Source organism: Pyrgilauda ruficollis, unplaced genomic scaffold (assembly GCF_017590135.1).
Source record: "Pyrgilauda ruficollis isolate IOZ18807 unplaced genomic scaffold, ASM1759013v1 scaffold49, whole genome shotgun sequence".
NCBI lineage: Eukaryota > Metazoa > Chordata > Aves > Passeriformes > Passeridae > Pyrgilauda > Pyrgilauda ruficollis.
In genome coordinates, this window is record NW_024526488.1 from 2,680,686 (window position 1) to 2,707,732 (window position 27,047).

The following is a 27,047-nucleotide window of genomic DNA, read 5'->3' on the forward strand; positions in this document are numbered from 1 at the left end:
AACCCGCGGAGCCCTCACGCGCAGCGCTCGCGGCCCCGCGAGCTCCGGCTGTTTAAATGTAGCGCCGGGCGCTGATTGGCGGACGTGCGAGGGGGCGGGCTGGAACGGCCGCGAGCCGCGCTAGGATTGGCTGATGGGTGAGGGGCGGGGCTATCTTGCGCGGTCCGCGCGGGGATTGGTGGAGCCGCGGGTTTGAACGCGCGAGCGGCGGTTGGCGCAGCGTTGCTGTGCGGAGCTGCTGCTCCGCGCCTGCCCGGCCATGGCCGCGGGCTCCGTCGCCGCAGCGGTGCGGGGGGACCGCAGCCCCGCCAACAAGCCCGGCCGGCGGCGCTGGGCCCCGCGGGGCTGCGAGGAGGACGCGGATGAGGACCCCGCCGTGCTGGTTCTGAGCTACTTTTTCCGGCCGCCCTTCCTCAGCTTCGGTCGCCTGCGTGTGGGCGCCTCCCGCACGCGTCTGCTGGGCATCGACAACCCCAACGAGGACGATGCCGACGTGGTCATCGACCGCTTTCCGGCCGCCGCCACGGGCTTCAGCATCGAGCGCCGCCGCTTCTTTGTGGAGGTACGGGGACACGCGCCGCGGATGGGGATGGGCAGCAGCTCTGGCGGCCGGGGGGCTCGGGAGGAGCTGCCCGGGGACAGCCAGCAGTCTCCCCGGGTGTGGGGCGGCCGCGGAGGGCCGTGCGTGTCGGGGCCGCGGTTCGCCCCGGAGGGCGGGCCCCTCAGGCTGGGGCTGTCAGCGGTGCGAGGGGCTACGACCTGCTGCAAGAGAGGTGTTTGCAGTGAGGATAAAAAAAAAAAAAAAAAAAGTTAACTGCTCTTTGGGAATGTTGTTCTGAAGACAGAGACCTGTCAAAAAGTTTCAGGGCATATGTTCAGGAAAAAGGCTGAGGGAAGAGGATGCCGGGTCGCTGTTCTGCACGTTCATTAGCTGACACAACAGAGTGCAAGGCATGCTTAAAATAGGATCAAACGTTTACAATACCTAAGGAAATGCAAACTGTGGCTAGTCCAATCAATGCCAGCGTTTAAAAGAACTGTTTAGACGAACATATATCTACAATTATCTAGACTATCCAGAGTGTTTGTGAGAGAGGAAGAAAGGCTGTAGACATCTCTTGCAATAATGGGCTTATAAAACCAGGGTGAAGTCTCACTGCAAAGTGCTTGAAGGATATGTTCCTCTAGGAATTGATGAATAGAAAGCTTCATGACTTCCTTGATAATTTGCAGTGTCTTACTTTTTGTTGAAGGACTTGTATGTCAAATTTGACTAAAAACATTTACACTTGTATTTAGGGTCTGCTAAGGTCCTAAGTTAATCAACCTCTGATGATTTGTCCCACCATAATGCTGTCAAAATTACTCTGGAGTACTTATTTGGTTAATATGTGCAAAAAATTATGTAATTTCTTCTTCTCACCTTTACTCGACCCTTCTCCTTCTACTATGTGTTATATTTATATGTATTCTTTCTTGTTTTCCACTGTAGTTTGATTCAGAGGTATACAACCTTTCAGTAAGACAACATTTTTGATAGGTGTTGCTTAAATTTACATGCCAAAGAGGAAAAACTGACATTTAAACATTTAACAGTTTTTTATCATTTCATGTTGTTATAATATATGCTACTACTATATACTGCTCATTGTTTGGTTGATTACTTGATTTGCAATGCTACCAAAGTGTACCTAAATGCCAAATATTAATTTTTACTTTTTTTCCAATAGGCAGGACAAAGAATATTTGTTTCTGTCACGTGGACACCATTAGAAGAAGGAAAAGTCAGAGAACTGGTGACTTTTGTTGTTAATGATGTTATAAAACATCAAGCTGTGCTCCTTGGTGATGCTGAGCAGCCCCCGAAGAAAAAGGTGTGTGTTTATTGTATCTTAATTCTGTTACTTTGGTATCTCTGATGCAAATATTGTTTTTATTACTAGAAAATCCAGTGAAAGAGGACTATAAACTGATGAATGATGCTGTGGAAATGCCCATTGTCCTCAACTTTTTTTAGCTGGGTTGGAAAGTAGGTACTGATAAACTACAGCTTAAAGAATAAAATGGAAACATGACCAAACAAATGGTTTTCCTGAAAGCCTGAAAATAAAGTATTGTGAATTTTTGATCAGGAGTTCTTTTTGTAGTATTTTTAAACTTTGAGTGGGTTTGCTAGTAATGTTTACTTTTACATACAGAAGAATTTAGAAAGGCAGCACACTAACTTTTATGTACTGTTCTTTTTCAGAAGAGTCTTTGGGAAACACTAAAAAAGAAGAACTCTTCAGGAACATCTGCAATAAAAGCTAGGAAGAGTACTTTAGAAATTAAAAATGTTAATAAAACATTTCAAGTTTCTCAGAAGGTGGATAGACTTAGAAGTCCCCTTCAGTCCTGTGAGAATCAGAGCACGGTGCAGAATGGTACCTCCCAAGGAAATGGCTCTCTTGAGAATCAGCTCAAGAGAGAATCAGAGAATCAGCTGCCTCCATCTCCTATTGCACCAGTGCCAGAGGAACACGGCAGTACTGTTCACACGCCGCTTGCCCTGAGGAGGTCTACTGCATTTGGGGATATTGCTGCCTCTGGACATAAGGAGTTGTTGCCTGAGACAGACATCTGTAACATCAATAAATGTGTTACTGAGCACAATCAATTGCAACCTGAAAGTGCCTCCAGTTCTGCTGGATTACCACAATTGCCAATTTCAAATGATGGCAGGGTTCTTAATTTTACACTCTCACCAGTTTCCACTCCAGAACACTCAGCCTCTGTGCCTGTTTTAAGTACAAGGAGAATTTTAAGTCCAGATGCTTTTGTAAATGACAATTATCAAGTGGATATAGATGTAATAGAACAGCCTATTCCAATTCTGTCACCTGATCAATTTGTGAAGGACAGTTTGTCAGATAAACCATCAAAGTCTCCTAAACCTGAGGCAGCATTAATATCATCCACCACAGAGACTTATGTTGTTAAGAGATTTCGACCTGCAAAATGGAAAAAAGATGGAGGTGTAGAGACAGAAACACATATTCGTATAGAACACAGCTTAAATGAAGTCTCTGAGCTGCACAATGTAAAATCACAGGCATTTGATTGTGATAAACCCAAGGAAGATCACTGCAGTTTTCCTTCTGCAGAGGAACTTCAGACTGACAATCCCTCTCAGAGAGAGCGAACAAAAAAGCGTCCAATTCTTTCTGCCACTGTCATAAAAAGTAAACGTGGAGCTGCTGAAGAAACAAGAACAGAAACCCACCAGCCAAAATCTAAAAAATGCCTTAACAAAGCAATAACGGGATGTGCTAATGTGGTACCTGGACATATGGAAGCAGAAACATCTAAACACCTGCCACTTACAGCTCCCATTTCATCTGAAAATAAGTGTCACAATGACAAGGTAAATTCATCTCCTACTGGATCAACTTCTTTGTGTCGTAAGAGGAAGAGTGAAGCATTTGTAGGAAATAGTAGAGTTACAGCTCCAGTGCATGTGGAAGAAGTGGAAAGGAAAAGAGCTCTTACCTCTAGCACAGACAATCAAACACACACAACCAGAGGACCATCGGCCTTCAAACCCATGAGTGGAGAGAGAGCAGGGCAGAGGAAGAAAGCTGGTGAGCAGTGATTCCTTCTTTTACCATTTTCTGAAAGGTGCCTTTGATTAGGAAATGTGTATAGCAAACTAAACTGTCTAGCCATAGTCAGCAATATTTCATATCTGAAATGTGGGCTTTTGCAATTTGTTAGGTATCTGTGTTTCAAAAAACTGAAAACTAGGTTGGAGTTTTAGTTATGTAATTGGCTTCAAATTTACTTTATTCCTGTGTAAATTTGTTAATTACAATAATAAAGTATCTAAAAGCTCTTGAGCAGAGATCTGGTTACATACATTTTCTGGAAACTTACTGCACAAGATTTGTCACATGTACATTTACCATGGTGAATGTTTGCTTCCATTGCTGTTGTCACATATTTTCAAAGCAGTATCATGAAGGTTGGAAAAGACCCCTTGGAACATTGAGTCCCACCATTAACTTGGCACCACCATGTTCGCCACTAAACTGTAACTCTAGGTGCCGCATCCATGCACGTTTTCAACACTTTTAAGAGATGGTGATTCCACCCCTTTCAGCCTGTGATAATCCAAACCACCCTTCCACTGAAGAAGTTCCTCTGTCTTTTTCATTCTGCCTGCTTTTTACTGTCTGTGATTAGTCAGCCTTGTGTAGTTCTCTTTGCTTTGTTGTTTGCCAATACTTTGTTGCTTGAAGATCAGAAAATGCTGATGTTTGCATTTCAGTTTATTTTCAGTTTTCTAACTGTTCCAACCCCAAAAATGCTCTGGAATGTGAAAGGAATGAGGGCTTGGGACTTGAAGATGCATTTAATTTCAAAATTTAACTACCCGGAAAAATCAATCATGGCTTTCAGATCAAAATAGCACATGTTGCTTTCTTCAGTTAAATGATCTGTTCTGTGATCTGGATTTGATTTGGGGCTTTCAGTAATGCGCTTCAATGTCAGGCTTTTTAAGATGGTTTGCATAAAAACAATGTGCTGAAAGTATTGATGTGCAGCAGGAAAAGGTGTGTTATCTACCAGGTTATTTCTAATAATCCATCAGGATGAAGCTGATGGGCTGGACAAGGGCAGAGTAGACAGGAACAATTCCCTTCCTTGACCTCTGGCTACCCCTCTTTTGATGCAGCCCAGGATTCAGTTTTCCTTCTGGGTTGTGAGTGCGTACTCTTGGCTCACATCCAGCGTTTCATCCACCAGAACCCCTAATTCCTCCTCTGCAGGGCTGCTCTCTCTGGGTTCTTCTCCCAGTCTGTTGTGTCACCTGCACAGCTCACCTTTGTGTCACCTGCAGATGTGCCAGGGGTGTGCTCCATCTCTGTGTCATTGATAAAGTATTAAAGAGCACCAGTCCCAAGGCAGATCCCTGAGGGACACTGCTCATCACCAGCCTTTACCTGAGCATACAGCCATGAACAACAACCCTCAGGCTCTAATTCCTTATCCACCCAATGGCAGACCCTCCAAATCCATATCTCTCCAATGTGGAGATGAGGATGCCATGTGGGTCTGTGTGGAAGGTTTTACAGAACTCTAGGTAGATGGCATCAGTCGGTTTCCCTCGTTGACTGTGTCAGCCACTCCACTACAGAGGGCCACCAGACAGGTCAGTGACAATTTGCCTTTAGTAAAGCCACACTCTCTGTCTTCAGTCACCTTGTCTTATATGTGCTTTAACATCACTTCCATGAGTATCTGCTCCATGATATTCCCAGGCACAGAAGTGAGGCTCACCAGTCTGTAGTTCCCTGCACCCACACATCTTCCTTCCTTCCCTTTTTAAATCGTCAATATCTTTTGAATGGTTCATGGGGAATTACTCTAGTTCTGCACTTTAGAAGTGAGAGGAACTTTCATACATTAACTTTCACTGACATATTTGCTGTTGATAATTGTGTGTTAATGCTTGTAGGTTCTTCACTTCAGAAGGCACCTAAAGCTACCAGAAGAATTAGTAAACCTGTCCCTGGATTGGCCCAGTCACACCTGACATTTGTGAAACCACTGAAAACAGGTAGGCAGACACCTGGTGTTTGGTAAAACACTGAACAGAATGTCACAATTGTACTGGTGGTGTCAGGTAAGAACTAACTAGTTAGAACTGAAAGGAAATAGAAGATAGTATCTAAAATGAATCAATACCTAGTAGAACAATGTATGTAACCTTTTGTGATCTGTTTTGATTACTTATAGGAGAATTGGTTGCACCACATGGTCAGCTAAAAGTAAATGTTACTTTTTTCCAGATTGTCCTGTAAGTGTAAAATCTGTATTACAGTTCTGCTCCCAGCTTTAATAGATTTAACTGATGTCCATCAGTTAAATGCCTCTTCCATCTTTGACAACATTTTCAGGCAACAACAGAATACCTCAGAAGAGAAACTTTCTTCCCAACAAGATAAAAATTTTACAGAGTTAACAATACTGAGTTGATCTGACCAGAAAAATGCATCTATAAAACAGTTCTTCCTGGATGTAATCCAGTTCAGTTTGAGTTTACCCCATTGCAAATGGCCTGGGTTCTAGGTATCTTGTCTTAATTCTAGGGCTGTAACAACTCAAGCCATGTTTTGTGGCTGAAGTTTATTTAATAGTCCCTGATCCACAAGTCACTGAAGATGTTAACAATTTGCCTTTTTGGCTGTAGTGCTAAATGGAGTGTCAAGCATTAATCCTTTCCAGAATGAAATGCGTATTGGTAATCAAACATTTCAAAAACTGCGAAAACTAAAGTTTTTTATTATTTTGCTTTTTTTTTTTTTTTTGAAGTCATCCCTAGGCACCCAATGCCTTTTGCTGCTAAAAACATGTTTTATGATGAATGTTGGAAGGAGAAGCAGCAACGAGGTTTCACCTGGTGGTTAAATTTTGTACTTACTCCCGATGACTTCATTGTGAAAACAAATACTTCACAAGGTAAGAGTAAAAAATTTTTGTCTTCTCATTTTCTTAAGCTTTATGTAATATACTTATTAACAGTAACAAGTAGTAGTACTCATTTAACACTAAACCTTTTCAGAGTCATGTTGTCATATTTTCCCCCTTCTGAGAAGTGTAGATGACTCACTAGCTCATGGCAAGCACAGCACACCACACCCCTGCATGGAGGGTGTTCTGCACCAAGAATGCACTGGAATGTGTGGCTGTGGCACTCCTCAGTGGGTGGTCAGTGGGGAATCTCCACCTGCTGGAAAATATTATAGCTGGCACTTTACTAAAATAATAACCTACTTTATGCTCTGTCTTTAGCTTCATTTGAAAAAAAATGAAGATGGAACCATTAATCTTAAAACTGAATTTCTAGCCCTGCTCACTTATGAAATAAGTGTTCTTATGTTTAATAGTTGACTAGTGTTCTTGTACTTAACGTATGTATAGTGCAACAGCTGATAAACTTCCTGAAGGATAAATCATCACTCAGAATAAAAATAACAAAACTTCAGCTTAAAGAGGGGAAAAAATAAATGAGGTGTGCAAAGCTACCTTTATTTGAAATGTAAATGCTTGCTTTTTGTGCATGTTTAAACAGTAAATGCAGCTGCCCTTATCCTGGGGGAAGAGAACCATCACAAAAGGAGCCTTCTCAAGGCACCCACGAAGGACGAGGCGTCTCTAAAAGCGTACACAGCTCGCCGTAAGCTGAACAGGCTGCGGCGCGAGGCCTGCCGCCTGTTCACCTCCGAAACCATGGTCAAAGCCATCCAGAGACTCGAGGTGGAGATCGAAAGCAGGCGCCTGCTGGTCCGCAGGGACAGGCACCTCTGGAAAGACATAGGTAAGACGACTCTCTCCTCTTGCAAGTAGGAAAAGGGTATTCACACACTGGGTTTGTTTAATCTGAAATTGGTTAATAGAAATTTTTGCATTAATCTGAAATGTTTGCTGGATCTGATATTACAAAATGCTTTCTTGCAGGAGAAAGGCAGAAAGTCCTTAATTGGCTTTTATCTTACAACCCTTTATGGCTGCGTATAGGTCTGGAGGTAAGCTCACTGTGTATAGTCTATAATCGAAGTTTAAAGGACATTTAGCAATTTTTTAGCAGAGGTTGTTTTGGGTTTCTTTCTTTTTTCTGTCATATTAATTCAGGTAGGTTCAATTCAGTTATAGCATGATGCATATGTTTTAAATTGTTACAACATATTTGCTTTAAAAAAGTGATTATCTTATTAAGAAGTAAAATATTTAATCAAGGATAGTGGAAGTTAATTCCATGGCCAATAGCACAAAAGCATTTCCCTATCAGTTTCACTTTACTAAACTGGAGAAGAAAGTGGTCATCTTAAAGAAGTTCCTGACTGATTTCTCAGACGTAGATGATCATATGTGTTTTGAAATGGGATTAGATCTTCTGAAATTTGGCTTTACCTTTCAGGGATTCACTTAAAACCTCTTTGGTATTTAGAGATCAATTTCCTTTCATTATTTTAGAGATTCAATAATGTATATTGTTTACAAAATCACAGAGTATTTAAGGTAACTTTTAACACTTCTTTCTGCTTTTTTCCCTTTCATATTAGACTGTTTATGGAGAACTGATAGCTTTGGAGAGTAATAGTGATGTTATGGGTTTAGCAATATTTATCCTTAATCGCTTGCTGTGGAACCCTGACATTGCAGCTGAATACAGACATCCTGTCGTGCCTCACCTTTACCGGGAAGGTAACAACTGCTTCCAAAATAATTTATTTGTAGCACCTAATTTTTGAACTATCACTTATTGAGTTCTATCATTTCAGGTCATGAAGAAGCTTTGTCAAAGTTCACACTGAAAAAATTGCTGCTGTTGGTTTGCTTTTTGGACTGTGCCAAACGGTCCAGAATCATTGAGCACGACCCCTGCCTCTTTTGTAAGGATGCAGAGTTCAAGGTGAGAGCTGGGATTTGATGTCTTCCTCCATTGTTGTCCTAAGACTCAGTGTATAATTTTTATTATTGGTTTTAATCTGACAAAAGTTAGTTATGTGACTTGCAAAAAATAGTTTTTAAAAAACCCATGTAATTTTAAGAATTAGACAAGAAAATATGAAATGTAATTTGGGAGGTACAAGGGATGAAAATTGTATTCTGATTGACAAATATTCTAATGTTAATATTTGTTTTTATTTTTGTTTTAACTTTAGGCTAGCAAAGACCTTTTGCTTGCATTTTCCCGGGACTTCCTGAGTGGTGAAGGTGACCTTTCCCGCCATCTGGGTTTCTTAGGACTGCCTGTCAGTCATGTTCAAACTCCACTGGATGAATTTGATTTTGCTGTAACAAACCTGGCTGTGGACTTACAATGCGGCATTCGTCTTGTGTGCGTTGATACAGAATTCTATTGAAATATTTATTTTCTTTTATATCATATTTAATGTGAGCTCACAGAGGCATTAAACCATGCAATTACCTTTCTTAGGAGAACAGTGGAGCTTCTGACCAAAAACTGGAGTCTCTCAAAACAGCTGAGAGTTCCTGCAATAAGTCGGCTACAGAAGATGCATAATGTGGATATTGTTCTCAGTGTCCTTAAAGAGCGAGGAGTGCACTTGAAAGATGAAACTGGTAAGGCCTAGAAATCAGGGTTATTCTAAGTGCATCAGACAACTACTGCACACTTTAATCCCTTGTTTCATTTGATAGGTGCTTCAATTGACTCCAGGGATATTGTGGATAGACACAGGGAGCGAACGTTAGCACTGCTGTGGAAAATTGTCTTTGCCTTCCAGGTACTATTCAATTGATTATTTTGTTTGTTTTTTGCTAGTTACAAAGGAGTAGTAATGAAAACACCACTCTTTCAAGGATATTTAATGTCTGTGAAAGCTTCTACTTTTCAATGATTTGCTTTGTACATTCAAAGCTCCATGTAAACTTTATTAAACTGCTAATTGTTCCCTAACAATACAGCTTGGATAATGTTTTAACTGTGCTTTTTTTACACATTTGTTAAAGTTTTTGGAAAAAAAGTGAGTTTATGCCATATAGTAGCAGAATTGATACTTAAAAGTAAAATAATGTTGATTGCAAACTGCAGGTAGACTTAATAACTGAAAAGGACATTTTGACGTTACACTGCTAGGCAATTATAGAGTAATATCTGAAGCTATAGCTCTTCTACGTTTTCTTACTTTTACCTGAAACCACTTATGAAACATCCTTGAAATAAGAATGAAAATTTCTTAGGCATTACTGCAATGACACTTCAAAAGTTAGTAGAGAAAGTAAAAATCATTTTCTTAAGACTATTTTAAGAGTTAACTTGAGTCAGAGGATGTTTTAAAAGTAAGTGTCCAACTGACAAATCCAGTTGGAAGGAACATAATGTATGAAAGGCAAAATAAGATAAAAGTTGAGGTGGAATTTCACTGCTAAGTAGTCAGGAATGTAAGTGCAATTAAGTATATGTAAAGCAAGAATATGAAAGATGTCAGCTACAGAAGTATCACTAAGGACAATATAATAAAAATCAGACGTAATTATTTTCTTTCTTGAATACTGTTATGGTATTAAGAAATTAACTTCCTTCAGTTAGTTCTTCTGATGCATGTGTCACAGTTGCATTCCTTTTGATTAGAGAAACAACCTGAGTGAGTAGTGGCTTTATCCAAGCCCTATGGATATGCTGCTTCTTCTCCAACCAGCTCAAGTCCTTTTGGAATCCCTTAAAGGAGGAGGATTGGTACATGGGCGCAGTGGAACTGCAGGCAGGACTCCGATATTGTTTCCTCTGAGAGCACATTGAAATTACACAGGGAATTTCCCTGTTTCTCCCAGCATTAGTTAATAAACTCCTTAGTTTATAAACAATAGGTTATAAACTATAGCTTATAAACTAACCATTAGTTAATAAACTAATTCAATAACAGAACAGTGGGAAGGGTAGATTTAGGATTTTTTTATCGATAAACAATAGGTTATAAACTATAGCTTATAAACTAACCATTAGTTAATAAACTAATGCAATAACTCTTACACAGAACAGTGGAAAGGGTAGATTTAGGATTTTTTATCTGCCATCTATGCTGGCAAGTCCAGATTATCCACTACTGATTGTGAGGCAGTGCTGCTAGGGAGTGAGCGTAGCTTCTCTTCAAAATGCTATGTCTAAAGCTCCTGTATCCAGCAGCTGTAATGCAGGACATGTCAGACTGTTTTGTTTTTCTTCCTAACAGGTGGATGTTTTTCTGAATGCGGAACATTTAAAAGAAGAAATTGAGTTTTTGAAGAAAACACACAAGACAAAAGCACTATTGGGTGCTATGAGGACTTCTCAAAATTCTTTAAGAGTACAGAAAGACAGTAGTAACTTCTTATCTCAGACTTACAGTGAAAATGTGAAGCTGCTGATGGCATGGGTTAATGCTGTTTGTAGACTTTACAATATCAAGGTAAATAGTTTTGTGTACGCTTCCACAAGTGCACCCCATGCTGTTGTAATTCTTTACAGAGCAGAGTTCTTCAAACCATCAAATATGTAGTAGAAGTCAATGGCAATTATTTTTAAATATTCTTCTGGACTTTGTTTAATCCAATTTGAAGTAAACATTGTTCTGTGAGTTTAGCTGCCCCTCTCTTTTTAAACCAATCTGAAAAAAAATTTCCCCTTTCAATTAGTCTTGTGCATAAAAATGCTTTTTGAAAGTTGAACATTTTTTGCTGGAATGGGAATTGTTTATGGAGTTTTACGAGCCTTCATTTTAAAAGTAATTGTGCATAGAATTTCCAGTGTTTATAAAAACTATGAAAACTAAACTAATTTTTGGGATAAGGTCAGTTCATCTCCTCAGAGATGTTTGTTTAGAAGGGATATGTTTGCTCATTCCATGAAGGGAAGCCATGGTCAGAGTCCTGACTGGTCAGAATACAGTAGCAGCTGCTAGTCTTTCTGAAGAGTAAAACAGAGCTTTTAGGACTGATGCAAATTCAGAACTTATTTCTGCATTGAAAACCTAGTGTAAAGGTATCTATAGGAGCTAATTTGGGATCCTGCTGTAGAAAGACTGTTTTCATAAATGTTTCCATCGTAGATTCACTGTATAACGACTCGCACCTCTTTTGTTTCTGTGCTCTCACAGCTGTATGTCACTGTACAATAAATGTTCAAAGGAAGCACTAGCTACTTAAATTTTTTTTATTAAAAAATAATTTGCACTTGGTCACATTTAAAGGTACAAGAGAATTCTATATCCAATTTATACCAATTGACTAGTACAAAAATTCAAGGAATTTGTATTTTGTTCAACAGGTGGAAAACTTCACAGTGTGTTTCTCAGATGGCAGAGTATTGTGTCATTTGATTCATCACTATCACCCCTGTTACATGCCTTTGGAAGCTGTGTGCCAACGAACAACTCAAACTGTAGAATGTTCAAGAACTGTTACAGTGGGACTAAACTCTTCCTCCTCATCTGAGTCCGATACTTCTCTAAATGCTGTGGAAGAAACATTTGATCAAAGTGAGTTATTTGATGTACAGAAGTTCATGTTAAATGTATTTCTTTGCACAATTTGATTTGACTAATGTTTTATCTTTACAAAGCTGTAACTCCCTCAGTCCTATACAAGGAACTCCTGGACAATGAAAAGCAAAACTTCCAGCTGATCAATGCTGCAGTTTCTGACCTAGGCGGGATACCAGCAATGATTCATCACGCAGACATGTCAAATACAATTCCTGATGAGAAGGTAAATGCCTTTAGAGTTGACAGAAATGTGTTCTGCCCCCGTGTGAGCATGTCCTGTTCTTTTGTACAGCCTTACCCTGCTGTGTTGTGTGTTTCTGTAGGTTGTTATCACCTACCTGTCATTTCTGTGTTCACGGCTTCTCAATCTTCGCCAAGAAACTCGAGCTGCACGAGTAATTCAGGCTGCTTGGAGGAGGTACAGGCTGAAAAGGGAACTGAAACTCTCTCAGGTACTCCTTGCTTGTACATTAAGAAAAAAAAAAAAAGAATATAAATTCAATGGAAAATACAGGTCTGTTGGACTAATATTGGCATTTAAATTAATGAGTGCCATTTCTATTGTAAAAATATGTGGCCTTCTTGGTGGTGTAATCTACTAAACTCCACTTTTCTTTTAGACTTTTGAAGTAATAACAGGTGTTTAGAAGCTACTGTTCTTTTTTGTGTGTCACTCCTTAAACTCTTCTCCAAATATTTCAAATATAAAATAGTTGCACTGCTTCCTTAAAACTAAAGGAGTAGTTAATTCCTATTAATGTCTATAAGATGAGAGGAGTAATTAAACTTCTGCACGAAGTCACTATATTTGTTAAGAAGCTAAGCTTCACCAGTCTTTTGAATTGAATTTCATGAATTTCTTATGTTCTGTATCTTGATCCTCTGGTGGTTATACCAGATTTAGTGAAGGTTTTAAAACTATGATACCTTGAGGTTGATAAATGCCACCACTGCGTCTTGCTGGGTTACATACTGATGTTGGAACAGTGTTCAACTGAAATATTCTGAGAATCTGTGGTGTAGAAAGGGACAGAGGCTCTATTTAGAGTTTTTCGTCTTCAATTTCTTTACTGTATAAAATCTACACAACCGTAACAATGATGACAAAACATTCCCTTTACAGCTCTTTTGAAATAACTAACAGTAAAGATGCTGGTGGGGGAGAAGGAATCAAAACCAAAACCCTTTAAACATTGCAGGCATTATTTTTATTAATTAATCTTATAACGTATATGCATATGTAGTATAATTTTATGAGATTGATGTAGATAGTTATTCTAATGAAAAATTTGAGTGAAAAATTCCATAGCTCATGTTCAGTGGAAATTTACTCTTTGTAGGAAAGAGACAGAGCTGCTCGGATAATTCAAAAATCTGCAATGAACTTCTTGGCTCGCCGGCGCATCCTGAGGAGAGAGAATGCAGCCATTTTCATCCAGAAGCACTGGAGAGGATACTTGGCCAGGATGACTCTCTTCAGTCTGAAAAAGACAAAACTGGAGGAAGCCAGAAATAAATCTGCCGCAGTCATTCAGGTAATACAGTCTAAAGCAAGGCTACACAGTAAGGAAACTCCTTGAAACCTCTAAGAAAGAGCCTCACTAAGGTCCATTTGTGCTGCTTGCAGCAATTATTGCTTTCATGTAATTTTTTAAAATTGGTGCTAATTGGCTGAATTTGGTTATACCCAGCTCACCGGCCAATGGCTGCCTGAGTCTGTGCGCATCAGGGATTGGCTGGTGTCTGTTTGAATTTGAATCTCCCATTTTCTCAGTGCTTTTCCCTAGGCATGTTTACTTACTTTCTCTAACAGCATAGACTGGTCCAGTTCTAATTAGGATTATCTATGACTGTGAGGCCTCCAGGGCAGCTGTTGGCCATCACCTTCCAACCAGAATACTCTGTGGTTCTGATAACTATAGGAATAGGAAATCTTATAAAGGCTGAAGATGACAGTCCTCATTCATGCTTAACATACTATGAAGAAAATACTAAATCTTTTTCTTTTTTTACCTGCAGGCTCATTGGAGGAGGTACTCTGCAAGGAGAAGATACTTACAGTTAAGACACTGTGTTGTTTTTGTACAAGCAAGGAGAAGGATGGTGAAGTCTGTTACTGCATATAAACAAATTGTTTGGGCTACAGTTACAATTCAGAGACATGTGCGTGCAACTAAGTTGGCAAAAATAGATCAACAACGATACCAAATCCTAAAGTCTTCAGCACTTACTATTCAGTCTGCATTCAGAAGATGGAGAAAATACAAAATTCAGCAGAAAACTAAAGCAGCTTTGGTGATTCAGAGTTATTTCCGAAAATGGCAATCTTCAAAACTGGCTAAGAGAAGGAGGGCTGCCCTTGTCATACAGTCTTGGTACAGGATGCACAGAGACCTGAAGCAGTATCTACATGTTAAGCAAAATGTTATCAAGATTCAGGCTTGGTACAGGTGTCAGCTGGCCAGACGTGTTTACCAGGAGCACAGGGCAAAAATAGTGACCATTCAGCAGTATTACAGAGCTTATAAACTGGGCAAAGGTGAGAGAGAGTCTTATTTGCAAAAGCGTGCAGCAGTGATAGTTCTCCAAGCTGCTTTTAGAGGCATGAAGGCACGCGAGCTGTACAGACAAGCAAAAGCAGCGTGTGTTATTCAATCAGTGTGGAGAATGAAACGAGAGAAACAAAGATTCCTGAGGTTTAAAAAATCTGTTACTACATTGCAGTCTCATGTGAGAAAATACCAACAAGTAAAAAGATACAAAGAGATGAAAAATGCTGCTTCTGTAATTCAAAGCCGGTATAGAGCACATGTGGCTGCTAAAAAAGCAGCTGCTGCTTTCCAGAGGCTGCGCCTGGCTGCCATTGTTCTCCAGTCTGCCTACAGAGGGATGCAAGCCAGGAGACAGGCTTGTATCCTGAGATCTGTGATCAAAATTCAGTCCAGTTTCCGTGCTTATGTTGCCCGGAAGAGATTTAAAAACTTGAGAGATGCCACGGTGAAGATTCAAGCTCTTGCAAGGATGAGGCAAGCCCGTAAGCGTTACTGTGCACTGAGGGAAGCAGCGCTTTACGTCCAGCGAAGGTATCGTTCTCGGAGATGTGCTTGTCAGCTTAAAGAAGATTATAGGAAATTGAAGAAAGGTTGCATAAGAATTCAGGCTCTAGTTCGAGGCTATCTTGTCAGGAAACAAATCCAAAGGTGGAGGGACGCTGCAATATTACTTCAGGCCTGCTACAGAATGAAAAGGGACCGGCAACGGTACTTAAGCATCTATAGCGCTGTCACTGTCATTCAACAACGTTATCGTGCCTGCAGGAAGACCCGGTGTCACAGGCAGGAGTTCTTGCAAGTTAGAAAAGCAGCTGTGTGCTTACAGGCAGCCTACAGGGGCTATAAAACACGCGAAAAGCTCAAGCTTGAATGCAGAGCTGCTGTTAAAATTCAGACTGCTTTTAGAGCTCATGCTGCACGAGTGAAACACAAGGCAATGGTTCAGGCCTCCATTGTGATTCAGAGGTGGTACAGAAATTGTAAGGGTGGTAAGAGGCAAAGACTGAACTTCTTAATGACAAGAGCAGCAGTGCTTTCTTTACAAGCAGCTTTTCGTGGCTGGAGGGTGCGAAAGCAGATTCAAAGACAGCATGTTGCTGCTACTAAGATACAGTCTACCTTCAGAAAATTCATGGCTGTGAAGAAATTCAGGCTTGTGAAGCACGCTGTGCTAACCATCCAAAGGCATTACAGAGCCAAGGTTCTAGGCCAGAGACAACAGCAAGAATATGTTCAGCTGCGAAATGCTGCAGTGTGTCTTCAGGCACTATGGAGGGGGAAAGCTGTGAGAAAAACCATTCAGAAGCAACATCATCTCGCAACAATTATTCAATCCTATTACAGAATGCACATAAATCAACTAAAATACAAGAAGCTAAGACAAGCCACTTTGGTTATTCAGAAATACTACAGAGCCTACTATATGAAAAAAACCCAACGTGCAGTTTATCTAAAAACCAAGGCAGCTGCATTAGTCTTGCAGTCTGCTTACCGTGGGATGACTGTGAGGAGACAACTGAACAAACTAAACAACGCTGCTACAACTATACAAGCTGCCTTCAAATCTTACCTGGTCAAGAAGGAATATGAAAGACTTAGGTCTGCAGCTATAGCCATTCAAAGGCGTTACCGTGCAGCTACTCATGCTAAATGTCAAAGGCAGAGGTATTTGTCTTTAAAAAGAGTCACAGTCCAAGTGCAGGCGATTTACAGAGGTGTAAGAGTGAGGCGACAGGTTCAGTGTATGCACCAAGCAGCTGTTTGCATCCAAGCCACGTTTAAGATGTATTGCATGAGCATAAAGTATTGGTCAATGAGAATGGCAGCAATAAGAATTCAAAGGCAATACAGAGCATTTTGTTTAGGTAAAGTACAACGTAAAAAGTACTTGGAACTAAAGAAGTCTGTTATTATCCTCCAGGCCGCTTGCAGAGGCATGAAAGTCCGACGAGATTTAAAAACTATGCACCAGTCAGCAGCAATAATCCAGTCCTATTATCGGATGCACAAACAACAGAGGGATTTCAGAAAGTTGTTGCTTGCAGCAAGGCAGATTCAGCAGTGGTTCCGTGCTTGTAAGGAAAGAGATGCACAAGTTCACAACTACACGCTTATGAAAAACGCTGTACTACACATCCAGGCTGCGTTCCGTGGTATGAAAACAAGGCAGCTTATCAGAACCATGAATGAATCGGCTGTGATTATTCAAAGAAGGTTTAGAACTTTCCTTGAAAGAAAACGTTTTCTTTCCATTAAGTCAGCTACTGTTGTAATTCAGAGAAAATACAGAGCAACAAAACTAGCAAATACTCAGCGTCAAAAATATCTCTCTCTCCTTAATGCCACTGTTATCATACAGTCTGCTTATAGAGGATTTGTGGTAAGGAAAAAAATGCAGCAAATGCATCAAGCTGCTACAGTTATTCAAGCAATGTTAAGAATGCATAAAATTTACACTTCTTATCAAGCACTCAGGCTTGCTTCAGTAATCATACAGCAACGTTACCGAGCTTACAGGGAAGGGAAGCGTGAGAGAGAAAAGTACTTAAAACTGTACAATTCTGTTTTAGTTCTTCAAGCTGCTTACAGAGGAATGAAAACAAGATGCTTCCTGAAGAGACAGCATGAGGCAGCACTTATAATACAGAGAAACTACCGAATGTATAGGCAGTACTGTCATTACAGAAGAGTTCAGTGGGCAGCCCAGCTGATACAGAGGAGGTACAGAGCCCACAGGCTCAGGAAAATTGCTGTAGAGCATTACACCTCATTGAAGAAAGCAGCAACTTGTATCCAGAGGGCTTTTCGAGACATGCGAGTGAGAAAAAAACAGCGAGAAATGCACTGTGCTGCAACTGTGGTTCAGAAAAACTTCAAAGCCTTCAGAGAGCGTCAGAGATATCTCTCTCTTAAAGCAGCTACTCTTGTCTTTCAGAGAAGGTACCGAGCTTTAGTTCTGGCAAGGCAGCATGCTTTGGAATATCATTCTCTCCGCAGAGCAGTTATTCACATCCAGGCTGTGTACAGAGGTGTCAGAGTGAGAAGGAGTCTCAAGCACATGCATTCAGCTGCCAGTACAATACAGGCAGCCTACAGAATGCTCAGGGATAGGAGGGCCTATCAGAATATGAGAATCGCAGCTATGCTTATACAGAACTACTACCGATCCTATTTGAAAGGAAAGAACCAACGCAGGGAGTATCTGACAATGAAGAATTCTGTTCTTGTTATTCAAGCAGCATACAGGGGCATGAGGGCACGGCAGGAACTGAAACTCCTGCATGTTTCAGCAGTTGTAATACAGTCCAGCTATCGCATGTATGTACAACGTAGGTGTTACAAACAGCTGTGCTGGGCTGCCACAGTCACACAGCAGAGGTTCAGAGCCAAAATGGCAAGAGAAGCTGCCATGAGAAATTACACAGAAATAAGAAAGGCTGTCATTTGCCTTCAAGCTGCTTTTCGTGCTAGGAAAGCCAGGCAGTTGTATAAAGCCAATGTTGCTGCACGGCGCATTCAGTCGTTCCTACGAATGTGCGTGGAGAGGAGATGCTTCCTTGCCCAGAGGTCAGCAGCAGTAACAATCCAGTCCGCGTTCCGATGCCGGAGAGCCCGCACTCGCTACGCACTGCTCCGGAGCTCAGCAGTTGCTGTTCAGAGGTGGTACAGATCATGCCTCAGGGCTCGTGAACAGAGGGCACAGTACCTGGCTCAAAGACAAGCCATAGTAGTTATTCAGTCTGCCTTCCGAGCTATGGAAGCAAGAAAAACAGCAAGGCAGCTACGAGCCGCAAGAAAGATTCAGTCTTTTCTTCAGATGGCTCTGCAGCGTAGAAAATACATCCAACTCAGGGCAGCAGCTGTTACATTGCAATCCTATTACTTAATGTATAAATGTCAGTCCCAGTATACGAGCTATAAAAGAGCAGCAGTTGTCCTGCAGCGGCACTACCGATCCCACCTGGCTGTGAAGCACCAGAGAATGCTTTACTTACAAACCCGCAGGAACATTGTCCTTGTGCAGGCCACAGTCAGAGGATACATCCAAAGGAAGAGGTTTCACAAAATGAAAGAAAGCACAATTAAAATTCAGGTACTTCTGAATGAATAGCACTGGGATTTGGGTGTTTTGTTTTTCATTTGTAGGTGTTTTAAAGATTTACTGTTCTGGAAACCACAGTAGAATCAGTTTCTGAAGTGTACTACAAGGCAGATGTATAAAGCTTAGTACCGCAGTACACACAATAAGATTCTTTAAGAAAAGTGAATTTCACCTCTAAATATTAGTGGCTTAATGAATGTTTTCTTTGATGGGAATATGAATGAAAGCTCATGAGAAGGGCACTGATAGTGGGTACAAAGTGACATGAATGGCAAAAAACCATGATTGCTGCATTCCTAAGGACTCATGCTTGGGAAGGTGTGGAGTAAATCAATCATGTTAGTCTTCCTAGGTTTACTGATTGAACCTAGACTAATCAAAGTGCTTAACTGACATTTTGAAGAGGAATGTAAGGAGGGAAATTCCCCCAAATCAAGGAAGAAAGGGAAATAAATAATCTCTCATAATAATTTGTGGCCCTGAGAAGCCTGATTTAATGGGTATCCCTGCCCATGTTGGATGGGTTGGAACTAGACCATCTTCAAAGATCCCTTCCAACCCAAACCATTCTAGGATTCTGTGAGAATGTCTTAGGTTGGTTTTACTCTATTGTTGGAGACCACATGCTCTACTTAACTAATAGAAATCAGATGTGCTTTCCTCACCTCCATGTTTTGGGGGGATTGGTAGTTGCTTAGTTGTTTTCTGAATATTTAACTTAAACATCCTGAACAATATAAGGATGGTTACTTTCCTTAAAAGGTAGAAAAAAAGAATTGCTTTTGACATTGGGAATATGTTTATTTAATTGTTGTTTTTATAACAAGCCAGTGAGTACAGCTGTACGTAGAAACATGCAGACATTCCCAGCTGATTTATGATGCAAGTGGTGAAATATTCCAAGTTTGTCTTTTTCTTTGAAGGCTTCTTTCCGTGGATTTATTCAGAGACAGAAATATCTTCTGTGCAAATTTTCTGCTGTGTTAATACAGCAGCACTACCGAGCCCATCGGATGCGAAATATTGATCAACACAGATTCCATCAAATGAAAAAAGCTGCCATTACAATTCAGGTAATCATTAAAGTGGTTTTTATTGAGTGTTTGTTTGGGTTTTTTAGTCTTTTGTATTTGTTTCTTCACAATATAGTTATTTTTGCAGACTAATATCAAAGAGTGGCATTTGTGTATTTCCCTGAATATGTTTCACTTGCTTTTGAAAACATCATCTAGTTGGGAGAACTTAAATATTTGTAGTATTTTAGAGATAGAAATCCCAAAACTTGTTCCTGTTGATGTGATATTTTTCTTTTTAATTTTGTTCATTCCATTAACAGTTCTGAGTTCTTTTTATTTTTATTTCTCTGATAGGCAGCATACAGAGGTTATAAAGCCAGGCAGTGGGTTAGCAAAATCAGAGCAGCACGAGTGATCCAAGCCTGGTTCCGAGGTCACAAGGCACGGAAGGAATACGTGTCTGTGCTCAGAGCTACCCTAGTTATCCAGAGGCACTTCAGAGCCAGACAGCTGCGGACTCGGTAATACCCAATCTGAGATGCATCATTCCACTTTTCAAAGCTTTTGTTATGTCATTATTTAGTGCTGCACTGCACTCTGTACAACTCTTCAGGTTCTCAGGCTCTGCCCCTGCAGCATCCTTGTAACGTGTGTGGTTGTAATCCTATTGGTGCAGGTGGCGTTGCTCTTTTGCACAAGATTTTCATTACATTTGATTGTTTTCCTGCAAGGGAAGCTCCTTCACAAGTTTAAATTATGTGTGTTAGGCTCTAGAAAGAGTAGACCTTGGTTTTTATTTCACTTCTCTCTTTGCCAGAAAAATGTTCTGGATATTGTTAAAATTCCAGCATACAACTTGTAGGTTGAAAAACTATTTCATTTTAATCCACAATGGAATAGTTAAACTGGTTTATGTTTATTTTGCTATAGGATCAGCCTGGTAGCTCATCTCCTTCTGAACTGTCCCATGCCAGTAGCAGTAGGGGATGCTGTTCAGTGATACAAGCTCCTCCCCGAGTATCCCTGCTTTTTAAACATCCCTGCCTGTTCCTGTTATTATCCTTTTATGGACCTGTTGTATGTCAGTCTGTCCAATGCCTTTCAAATGGCTGTGTCCCTCCCCAGCCTCCTTTGGCAGTAAGTTAGGGAAATGCCTCCTGTGGGATACCAGAAAGTGTCTTCTGTGTAAAATCAGTCTTTCTGCCAGTGCTGCTGACTATTCCGATTTTCTGGTGTTCCAAGATCTGGTTGAGAACAGCTGTGCTTTCCCGATATCTATCTTAATGATTTCAGAAACCATCATTGTTTTCTTACTTAAAAATGCATTTCCATGTTAGGTTTTTGCAGATGAAGTCCTGTGTCCTTACCATCCAAAGAGTCTGGAGAGCGACCCGTGCTGCGCGGAGGCTTCGGCAGCAGTTTTTGGCAACCAGGAGTGCTGCAGTTAAGATCCAGTTGGCATACAGGCAGTACAGGGCCAGGAGACTTCTAAGAGAGGTGTGTTTTCACTTGCACTCTGATGTGTCATGGTTACTTGAAAAATTTTCAATGTTTTTCAGTGATTTTTGTCATCAGTGTGCAGAAGGATAGAAAAGGTGGAACCTGAGTGAAGATTGAACACCTTTGATTTGAACAATCTCCAAAATATTAAATATCCTTTTTTTGCTGTAAACAGCAGGGTTGGTTCTTGATTTTGAACAGTTCCAATTTTTGAATTATCCCTCTGTACACAGATACCAAAATAAAATGCCAAATTTTCTGCTGGCTTTATTGCTTGCCAAAGATTAAGCCCATGTTTTGACCCCATTTAGGTAAATGAAAAGACCTTCCAAAGTGTGGAAGTACATTTTATATAAACTGCTACTGTATGAGTTAACTTGTACTTCTTATTCCATTTTTGTTCTTATGAAGGAAAAAACCTCCTAGAGCTAAAAATAAATGTATATTGATCCTGACATGAATGAACAAATTTTAATTATCAGTGCATTCTTTAGTATCTTTTCCAGAAGCACCAGGCTGCATGTCTGATCCAAAACGCATATAGAGGTTTCAAGGCAAGAAGGAAATTTGTTCAACAAAAAGCTGCTGCTGTAATTATCCAAAAACATCTGCGGGCTTGGCAGGAAGGCAGACTTCAATTTATGAAATACAATGAGACTAGAAGAGCTGTCATTAAACTGCAAGCATTTATCCGGGGTTATTTAGTCAGGAAAAAGGTTGGTATAACTCAAATGAAAACTTTGCATTGGATGTAAAGTATCTCTAGAGCTGTTTTTTACCATTAATTCTGACTGGCAAGGAGAGGAAAACATGATTTCTTGGTGTTTAAATTAAGTTCTTGTTGGCTGCTTTGAATATTGGTTGGGGTCAGAATAGATCAAACACAGTTTGAGCCTTTTCTTACAATTCTTTAGAACTAAAGTGTATTTTCACTGTTGGCTGTTGTTTTAGCTTCTGAGATCTTTGTGCTTACCTATAATGATGATTCTGCACACATAAGCTTGCAGTGAAATTGTTCTCTGATGTACTGATGATGTTTTTTACAATCACTTCTCTGTGTTACCATTTAAATCAGAGAGCTAGTACTGCAGAGTAGTAGCTTACTTTATTTCTGAGGTGATTTTTAATATCTAATAGTGTATTGCTGTGGACTATATTCTTTGTGTGGACATCCAGCTACCTCAGAGTATGAAAATTAATGATGTTCCCCATTTTGTTTTCCTTCTGCAGATTTCAGAACAGAAACAAAAGAAGAGACTTCTTTATTTTACAGCAGCTGCATATCATCATATCTCTGCAATTAAAATTCAAAGGGCTTACAGGCTTCACCTCACCTTAAAACTTGCACAGACCCAGATCTCATCTGTTCTTATAATACAGGTTGGTCTGATTAAGGCTGAATGTGTAATAGCTGATTTGTGTAATAGTCTAGCTTGTTTTCTATGAGCTAAGCTGTAGCACTAAGACAATGTAGTTCCTTCACATGTGAAAATAAAGCTAAATTATGGAGACTATGATTTATTAAATAATGCTGCTTATACACAGCTAAGCAAGCTCTGGAGGCTTAAGCATTTTAAAGCTGAGAATGGATAGGAAAGTTTGTTTTCCTTCAGACCATCAAGCTTGCTAAAGAAATCTGAGTGCTGTCAGCCTATTTCTTTATGTCCTACTGGAGGTAGAAAAGATTAGACACAACAACCTGTAAGGTTTGTGAAATGTAGAGCATCTCCTTACATGAACAATCCCTTGGGATACTGTGATTTATTTGGTTGGATGCTTCTGATCTGCCAGTGATATCAGAGCTGGTGTAGGTTGCAGCATTTTAATAAAACCAGGTTTTACTTATCTAAAAACAAGATCAAAATTAGGTCTGTATTGCAGCACTACCAAATTGTAAAAATTATTTTCAGGTCTCCAAACTTACCATTAGCTTAGTTCCAGTATGGGAAGCCAGCACTGGATAAATGGAGAGGCTGAAATGGGAGCTCTGAAATAGCTGTTCTCTGGTCAAGGATGTCATGGCAAAGTTTGCTCTTCTACTTCTACATATATACAAATCTGTTCTTTCTCCCCAGAAGTTAGATTTTCGCTTTAACGCAAGAGAGAATGGATGGAAAAGGGGTTTTATGCTCTGATTTGGCCCGTCTCCCTTCTTTGTTTATAGAAGGGAAGAAACAGAGCTGGGAAATGAGCAAAGTGGAATGGTGGTTCTCCTCGAAAGCCAGCCAAGAGAGAACTCCTAGGGCATACTAATGCTGGACACAAGCATAAATTGGGAGAGTTACATATTTTATCTTTTGGTCAGACAGTTGGTCTTGATGATCATTGTAGGTCCCTTCTCACTGAAAGCCATTCTATCTATCCCCTCCTTTACCCTTCTGTCCTCAGAATGCTTCCCTAGTGTGTCAAGGGAAATATGGGTTGGATATTAGGAAAAAGTTTTTTACAGAAAGGGTGATAAAGTTCTGGAATGGTCTGCCCAGGGAGGTGGTGGAGTCATCATCCCTGGATGTGTTTAAGAAAAGCCTGGATGTGGCACTCAGTGCCATGGTTTAGTTGAGGTGCTGGGGCATGGGTTGGACTCGATGATCTTAAAGGTCTCTTCCAACCTGGTCATTCTGTGAATTAGTGGCTCCTAGTTAAGATTTCGTTCTGCAGTCTTGCATTTCAGCTACCCAAGGCCAATCAGAGTCCTGGAGGTTATTTGTGACTGGTGATGTTTATAGTGCCTGTATCTATCAAAGCACTGTTAAAACACTCACTTTTTATCAGCTCATTTAGGGTGGGAAAAGAGAACATAGCGGAAGAGTTCTAAATAAACAGAAGCGTGCTTTCATTTTAAACAGAGCTGGTTCCGAGCGAAAACGCAGCGCAGGAGATTTTTACGGGATTACCGCAGAGTGGTGGGGCTGCAGCGCGCCGTTCGGGGCTGGCTGAGGCGCAGGCAGCGCGCGGCCGCCGTCATCCAGAGGAGCGCGCGCGCCTTCCTCGCCCGCAGGCGCAGGGGGAGACTCGCAGCGGGAATAGTCAAATTTCAGGTAAACGCCTCTTGTAACAAAATAACAGGTTTGGGTTTGTTTCTTTTTATTAGCTGGGTTTTTTTCTCGTGGGTTTTGGGGGAGAGGAACGATCTTTGGTTTGGTTGATGACTTTATCGGTGAAATTGCAAGCCAAGTCAGCTTGGGTTTAGACATGGAAGCTGAAGGCAAACAGATCATGAAGGAATAAGCTGATAATGGTTGAGATTACTTAGTGGGAGTGTGTATGGACTGAATATGCATGGAGATTTTTGCCTTTTGTCTTTGAAAGTCCAGTATTTGAAGATAAAAAAATAAACACTGAGTGTTAATGCCTTAAAATTGAATAGCCAAGGCCATTCAATACTTTGTCAGACTTGTATAAAATGGATTTGGAGTGGTGATGGAAGTTCAGTTGTCTTGTCTCTCCTTTACAACTATTTCTCTTTGTGGAATTCCTTTTCTGTAGGCATTGTGGAGGGGATATTCTTGGAGAAAGAAGACTGACACAGCAAAAACCAGAGCTTTAAGGCGCAGTTTAGAAAGGGCCAATGAAAACAGCAGAGAAGAAAACACCCTGGGCAACAGAACTGCAATTGCAATTGATCACCTTCTAAAATACAAACATCTCTCCTACATTCTTGCAGCACTAAAGCATCTTGGTCAGTATTTTATTTTATTGTAACTGATGGATTTTCTGAAGGATCCAGAAAACTGGATTTTTTTCAGCTGAGGAGAGTTTATAATGATATTTAGGCTTTCTGCATGACTATAAAATGTGAGTGTTAGAGGGTATAATGGAAGGTTTTCCAGACCAAAATTGTATGATTGATTTAAGAACAATATTTAAATGGTTATGTAGAGAAAGGAAATCCTGTATGATTGCTCTAATTTTCTGTAAGTCCTAGTAGTGCTATACCTAATATAAGTTTATCATTTTTACTATATATGTTCTCTGTGGACATTTTGTTTTCTTAATTGTTAGTCTAGCATATTAAAACTATTGATTTAATAACACTTAAATCAATAATTGCAATTTTTACTTTGCACTTTTAAGTTAAAAATAGAGAAAATCCTAGTTTGTAAGTATTTTGCTTGAACTTCAGAGTTTTCTTTTCTCTACTTGTTTTTCTTTAATTGTTTCAGAGGTGGCTACCAGGCTGTCCCCACTGTGTTGTGAAAATATGGCTCAGAGCAGAGCAATCTTCAGTGTTTTCCTTCTGATTCGAAGCTGCAACCGGAGTGTTCCATGCATGGATGTGATCAGATACTCAGTTCAGGTTCTACTCAATGTTTCAAAGGTAACTTGAATATTTTCTTTGGAGGTTTATAAGCAGTAGGCTTCTTTATTGTAGTACTTGTTTATCCACAAAATTTCTCAACTATTCTGGAGCAACAGAAGTAGTAGTTTTGAATAAAAATAGATTCTGATTTTTCACTGTTGTTTTGAAACCAGTTATTTATTTACTTTGTAGTAGTTATATGAAGGTTTTTGCTGAAAAAAATTATTTCATGACCTTAAGGCATTGCAAGTTATCACAAATATTTTTAAATTTCTCTGAAATTATTCTAATTTATTTCTTTATTGTAAATAGAGAATCAGATTCTATGGGTTTCTAAACAAGGGAGGAAGCAAAAAAGGCACTTTCTTATAATCTGTTACAATTGTGTAAATACAGAAGTGAATTGTATTGCTTGGATAGCAGTTCAGCTACAAATTTATTCTAGGGGAGAGTATATGGGCTTTGCTTTTTCCTCTAACCTCTAAATAGTAACCTGTAAACTAAGGATACTTTAAAGATCTGTCTATAGAAGCTCTCTTGTCTCTTTCTTGTTTAACAGTATGAAAGAACTACTCGAGCAGTTTATGAAGCTGAAAATTCTATAGATACTTTACTAGACCTACTGCAAATGTACAGAAGCAAAGCTGGGGACAAAGTTTCAGAGAAAGGAGGAAGCATTTTCACAAAGACCTGTTGTTTGCTGGCCATCCTTTCGAAGGACTCTAAAAGAGCTTTGGTAAGACCTAAATGTTTTGGGTTTAATAGTTTAATTTAACATACTTGCATGTTTTGGTGGTGTTTGTGATTTTTGTTTTTTTTCTCTCCCGTACCTGTTATGGCTGTAATATTAATTTCAACTAAACTGTGATTTAAAAAAATGCATTTCCAAGATGGTGAACACACTCATGTTTTCTTGCTTTAAGCTGCTTTTGAACTTGCAGTATTGACTGTGTGCTGTTTTCACCTTTCCTCAGGAAATCCGAGGCATGCCAAGGACTGTTTCTTGCATCCAGAGCCTCTATAAGCTCACAGCTCGGAAACACAGGATGGATGCAGAGAGAACACTTGTGAAGCAGAAAACAAACACTGCCCTAGGTGGGAGCTCCTCTGTTCCAGTAACTCCTCTAAGAATAAAAACTGTTTCAAGGTAAGTGCTTAAAAATTAGTCTTCTACTTCTGCTGTGACATTGAAATATTCTAATGCAAGCCACCAATCTCTTCACAGGATTAAACCAGACTGGGTCTTGAGGAAAGATACCATGCAAGAAGTCGTGGATCCTCTGCAAGCAATTCTGATGGTGATGGACACACTTGGTATTGCCTACTACTGAAATGTAAATGATGTATAGGAAGATGTATTTGTACAGTATGTATGTAGTAAATGGATAAATGATTTTTTAAAAAAGGAAATAAGTGTTAAACTACCATTGGAAATGTTTTTTTAGATTAACATTAACATTTTAATAACTTCTTGTATTGCATACAGTTTTGAAACCCTATTTTGTACTATTATCAAAAGCAATTGTACAATAAAATCAATTCTCTGGA

General features: G+C 40.0%; 1 protein-coding gene across 1 annotated transcript; it reads left to right on the forward strand.

The window, feature by feature from the left end:
* The first annotated feature begins 259 nt into the window (after window positions 1-259).
* ASPM (assembly factor for spindle microtubules) lies at window positions 260-26,945 on the forward strand. Its single transcript, XM_041479604.1, has 29 exons — window positions 260-562; window positions 1,731-1,874; window positions 2,249-3,620; window positions 5,498-5,599; window positions 6,355-6,501; window positions 7,115-7,360; window positions 7,501-7,568; window positions 8,106-8,247; window positions 8,325-8,455; window positions 8,709-8,884; window positions 8,984-9,129; window positions 9,208-9,293; window positions 10,740-10,955; window positions 11,813-12,023; window positions 12,107-12,252; window positions 12,353-12,481; window positions 13,370-13,564; window positions 14,049-18,674; window positions 19,607-19,756; window positions 20,054-20,220; window positions 21,037-21,196; window positions 21,706-21,915; window positions 22,430-22,579; window positions 24,046-24,237; window positions 24,686-24,878; window positions 25,363-25,517; window positions 26,059-26,235; window positions 26,474-26,646; window positions 26,725-26,945. The coding sequence occupies exons 1-29, from the start codon at window positions 260-262 to the stop codon at window positions 26,828-26,830; spliced, it is 10,419 nt and encodes a 3,472-aa protein (XP_041335538.1). The 3' UTR covers window positions 26,831-26,945.
* Window positions 26,946-27,047: the final 102 nt, after the last annotated feature.

Coding starts and splice junctions, on each gene's coding strand:
- ASPM (XM_041479604.1), top strand. CDS start 260: ATGGCCGCGGGCTCCGTCGCCGCAGCGGTGCGGGGGGACCGCAGCCCC. Junction 10,956..11,812: donor GTAGACTTTACAATATCAAG/GTAAATAGTTTT, acceptor TTTGTTCAACAG/GTGGAAAACTTCACAGTGTG. Junction 21,916..22,429: donor GTTATTTAGTCAGGAAAAAG/GTTGGTATAACT, acceptor TTCCTTCTGCAG/ATTTCAGAACAGAAACAAAA.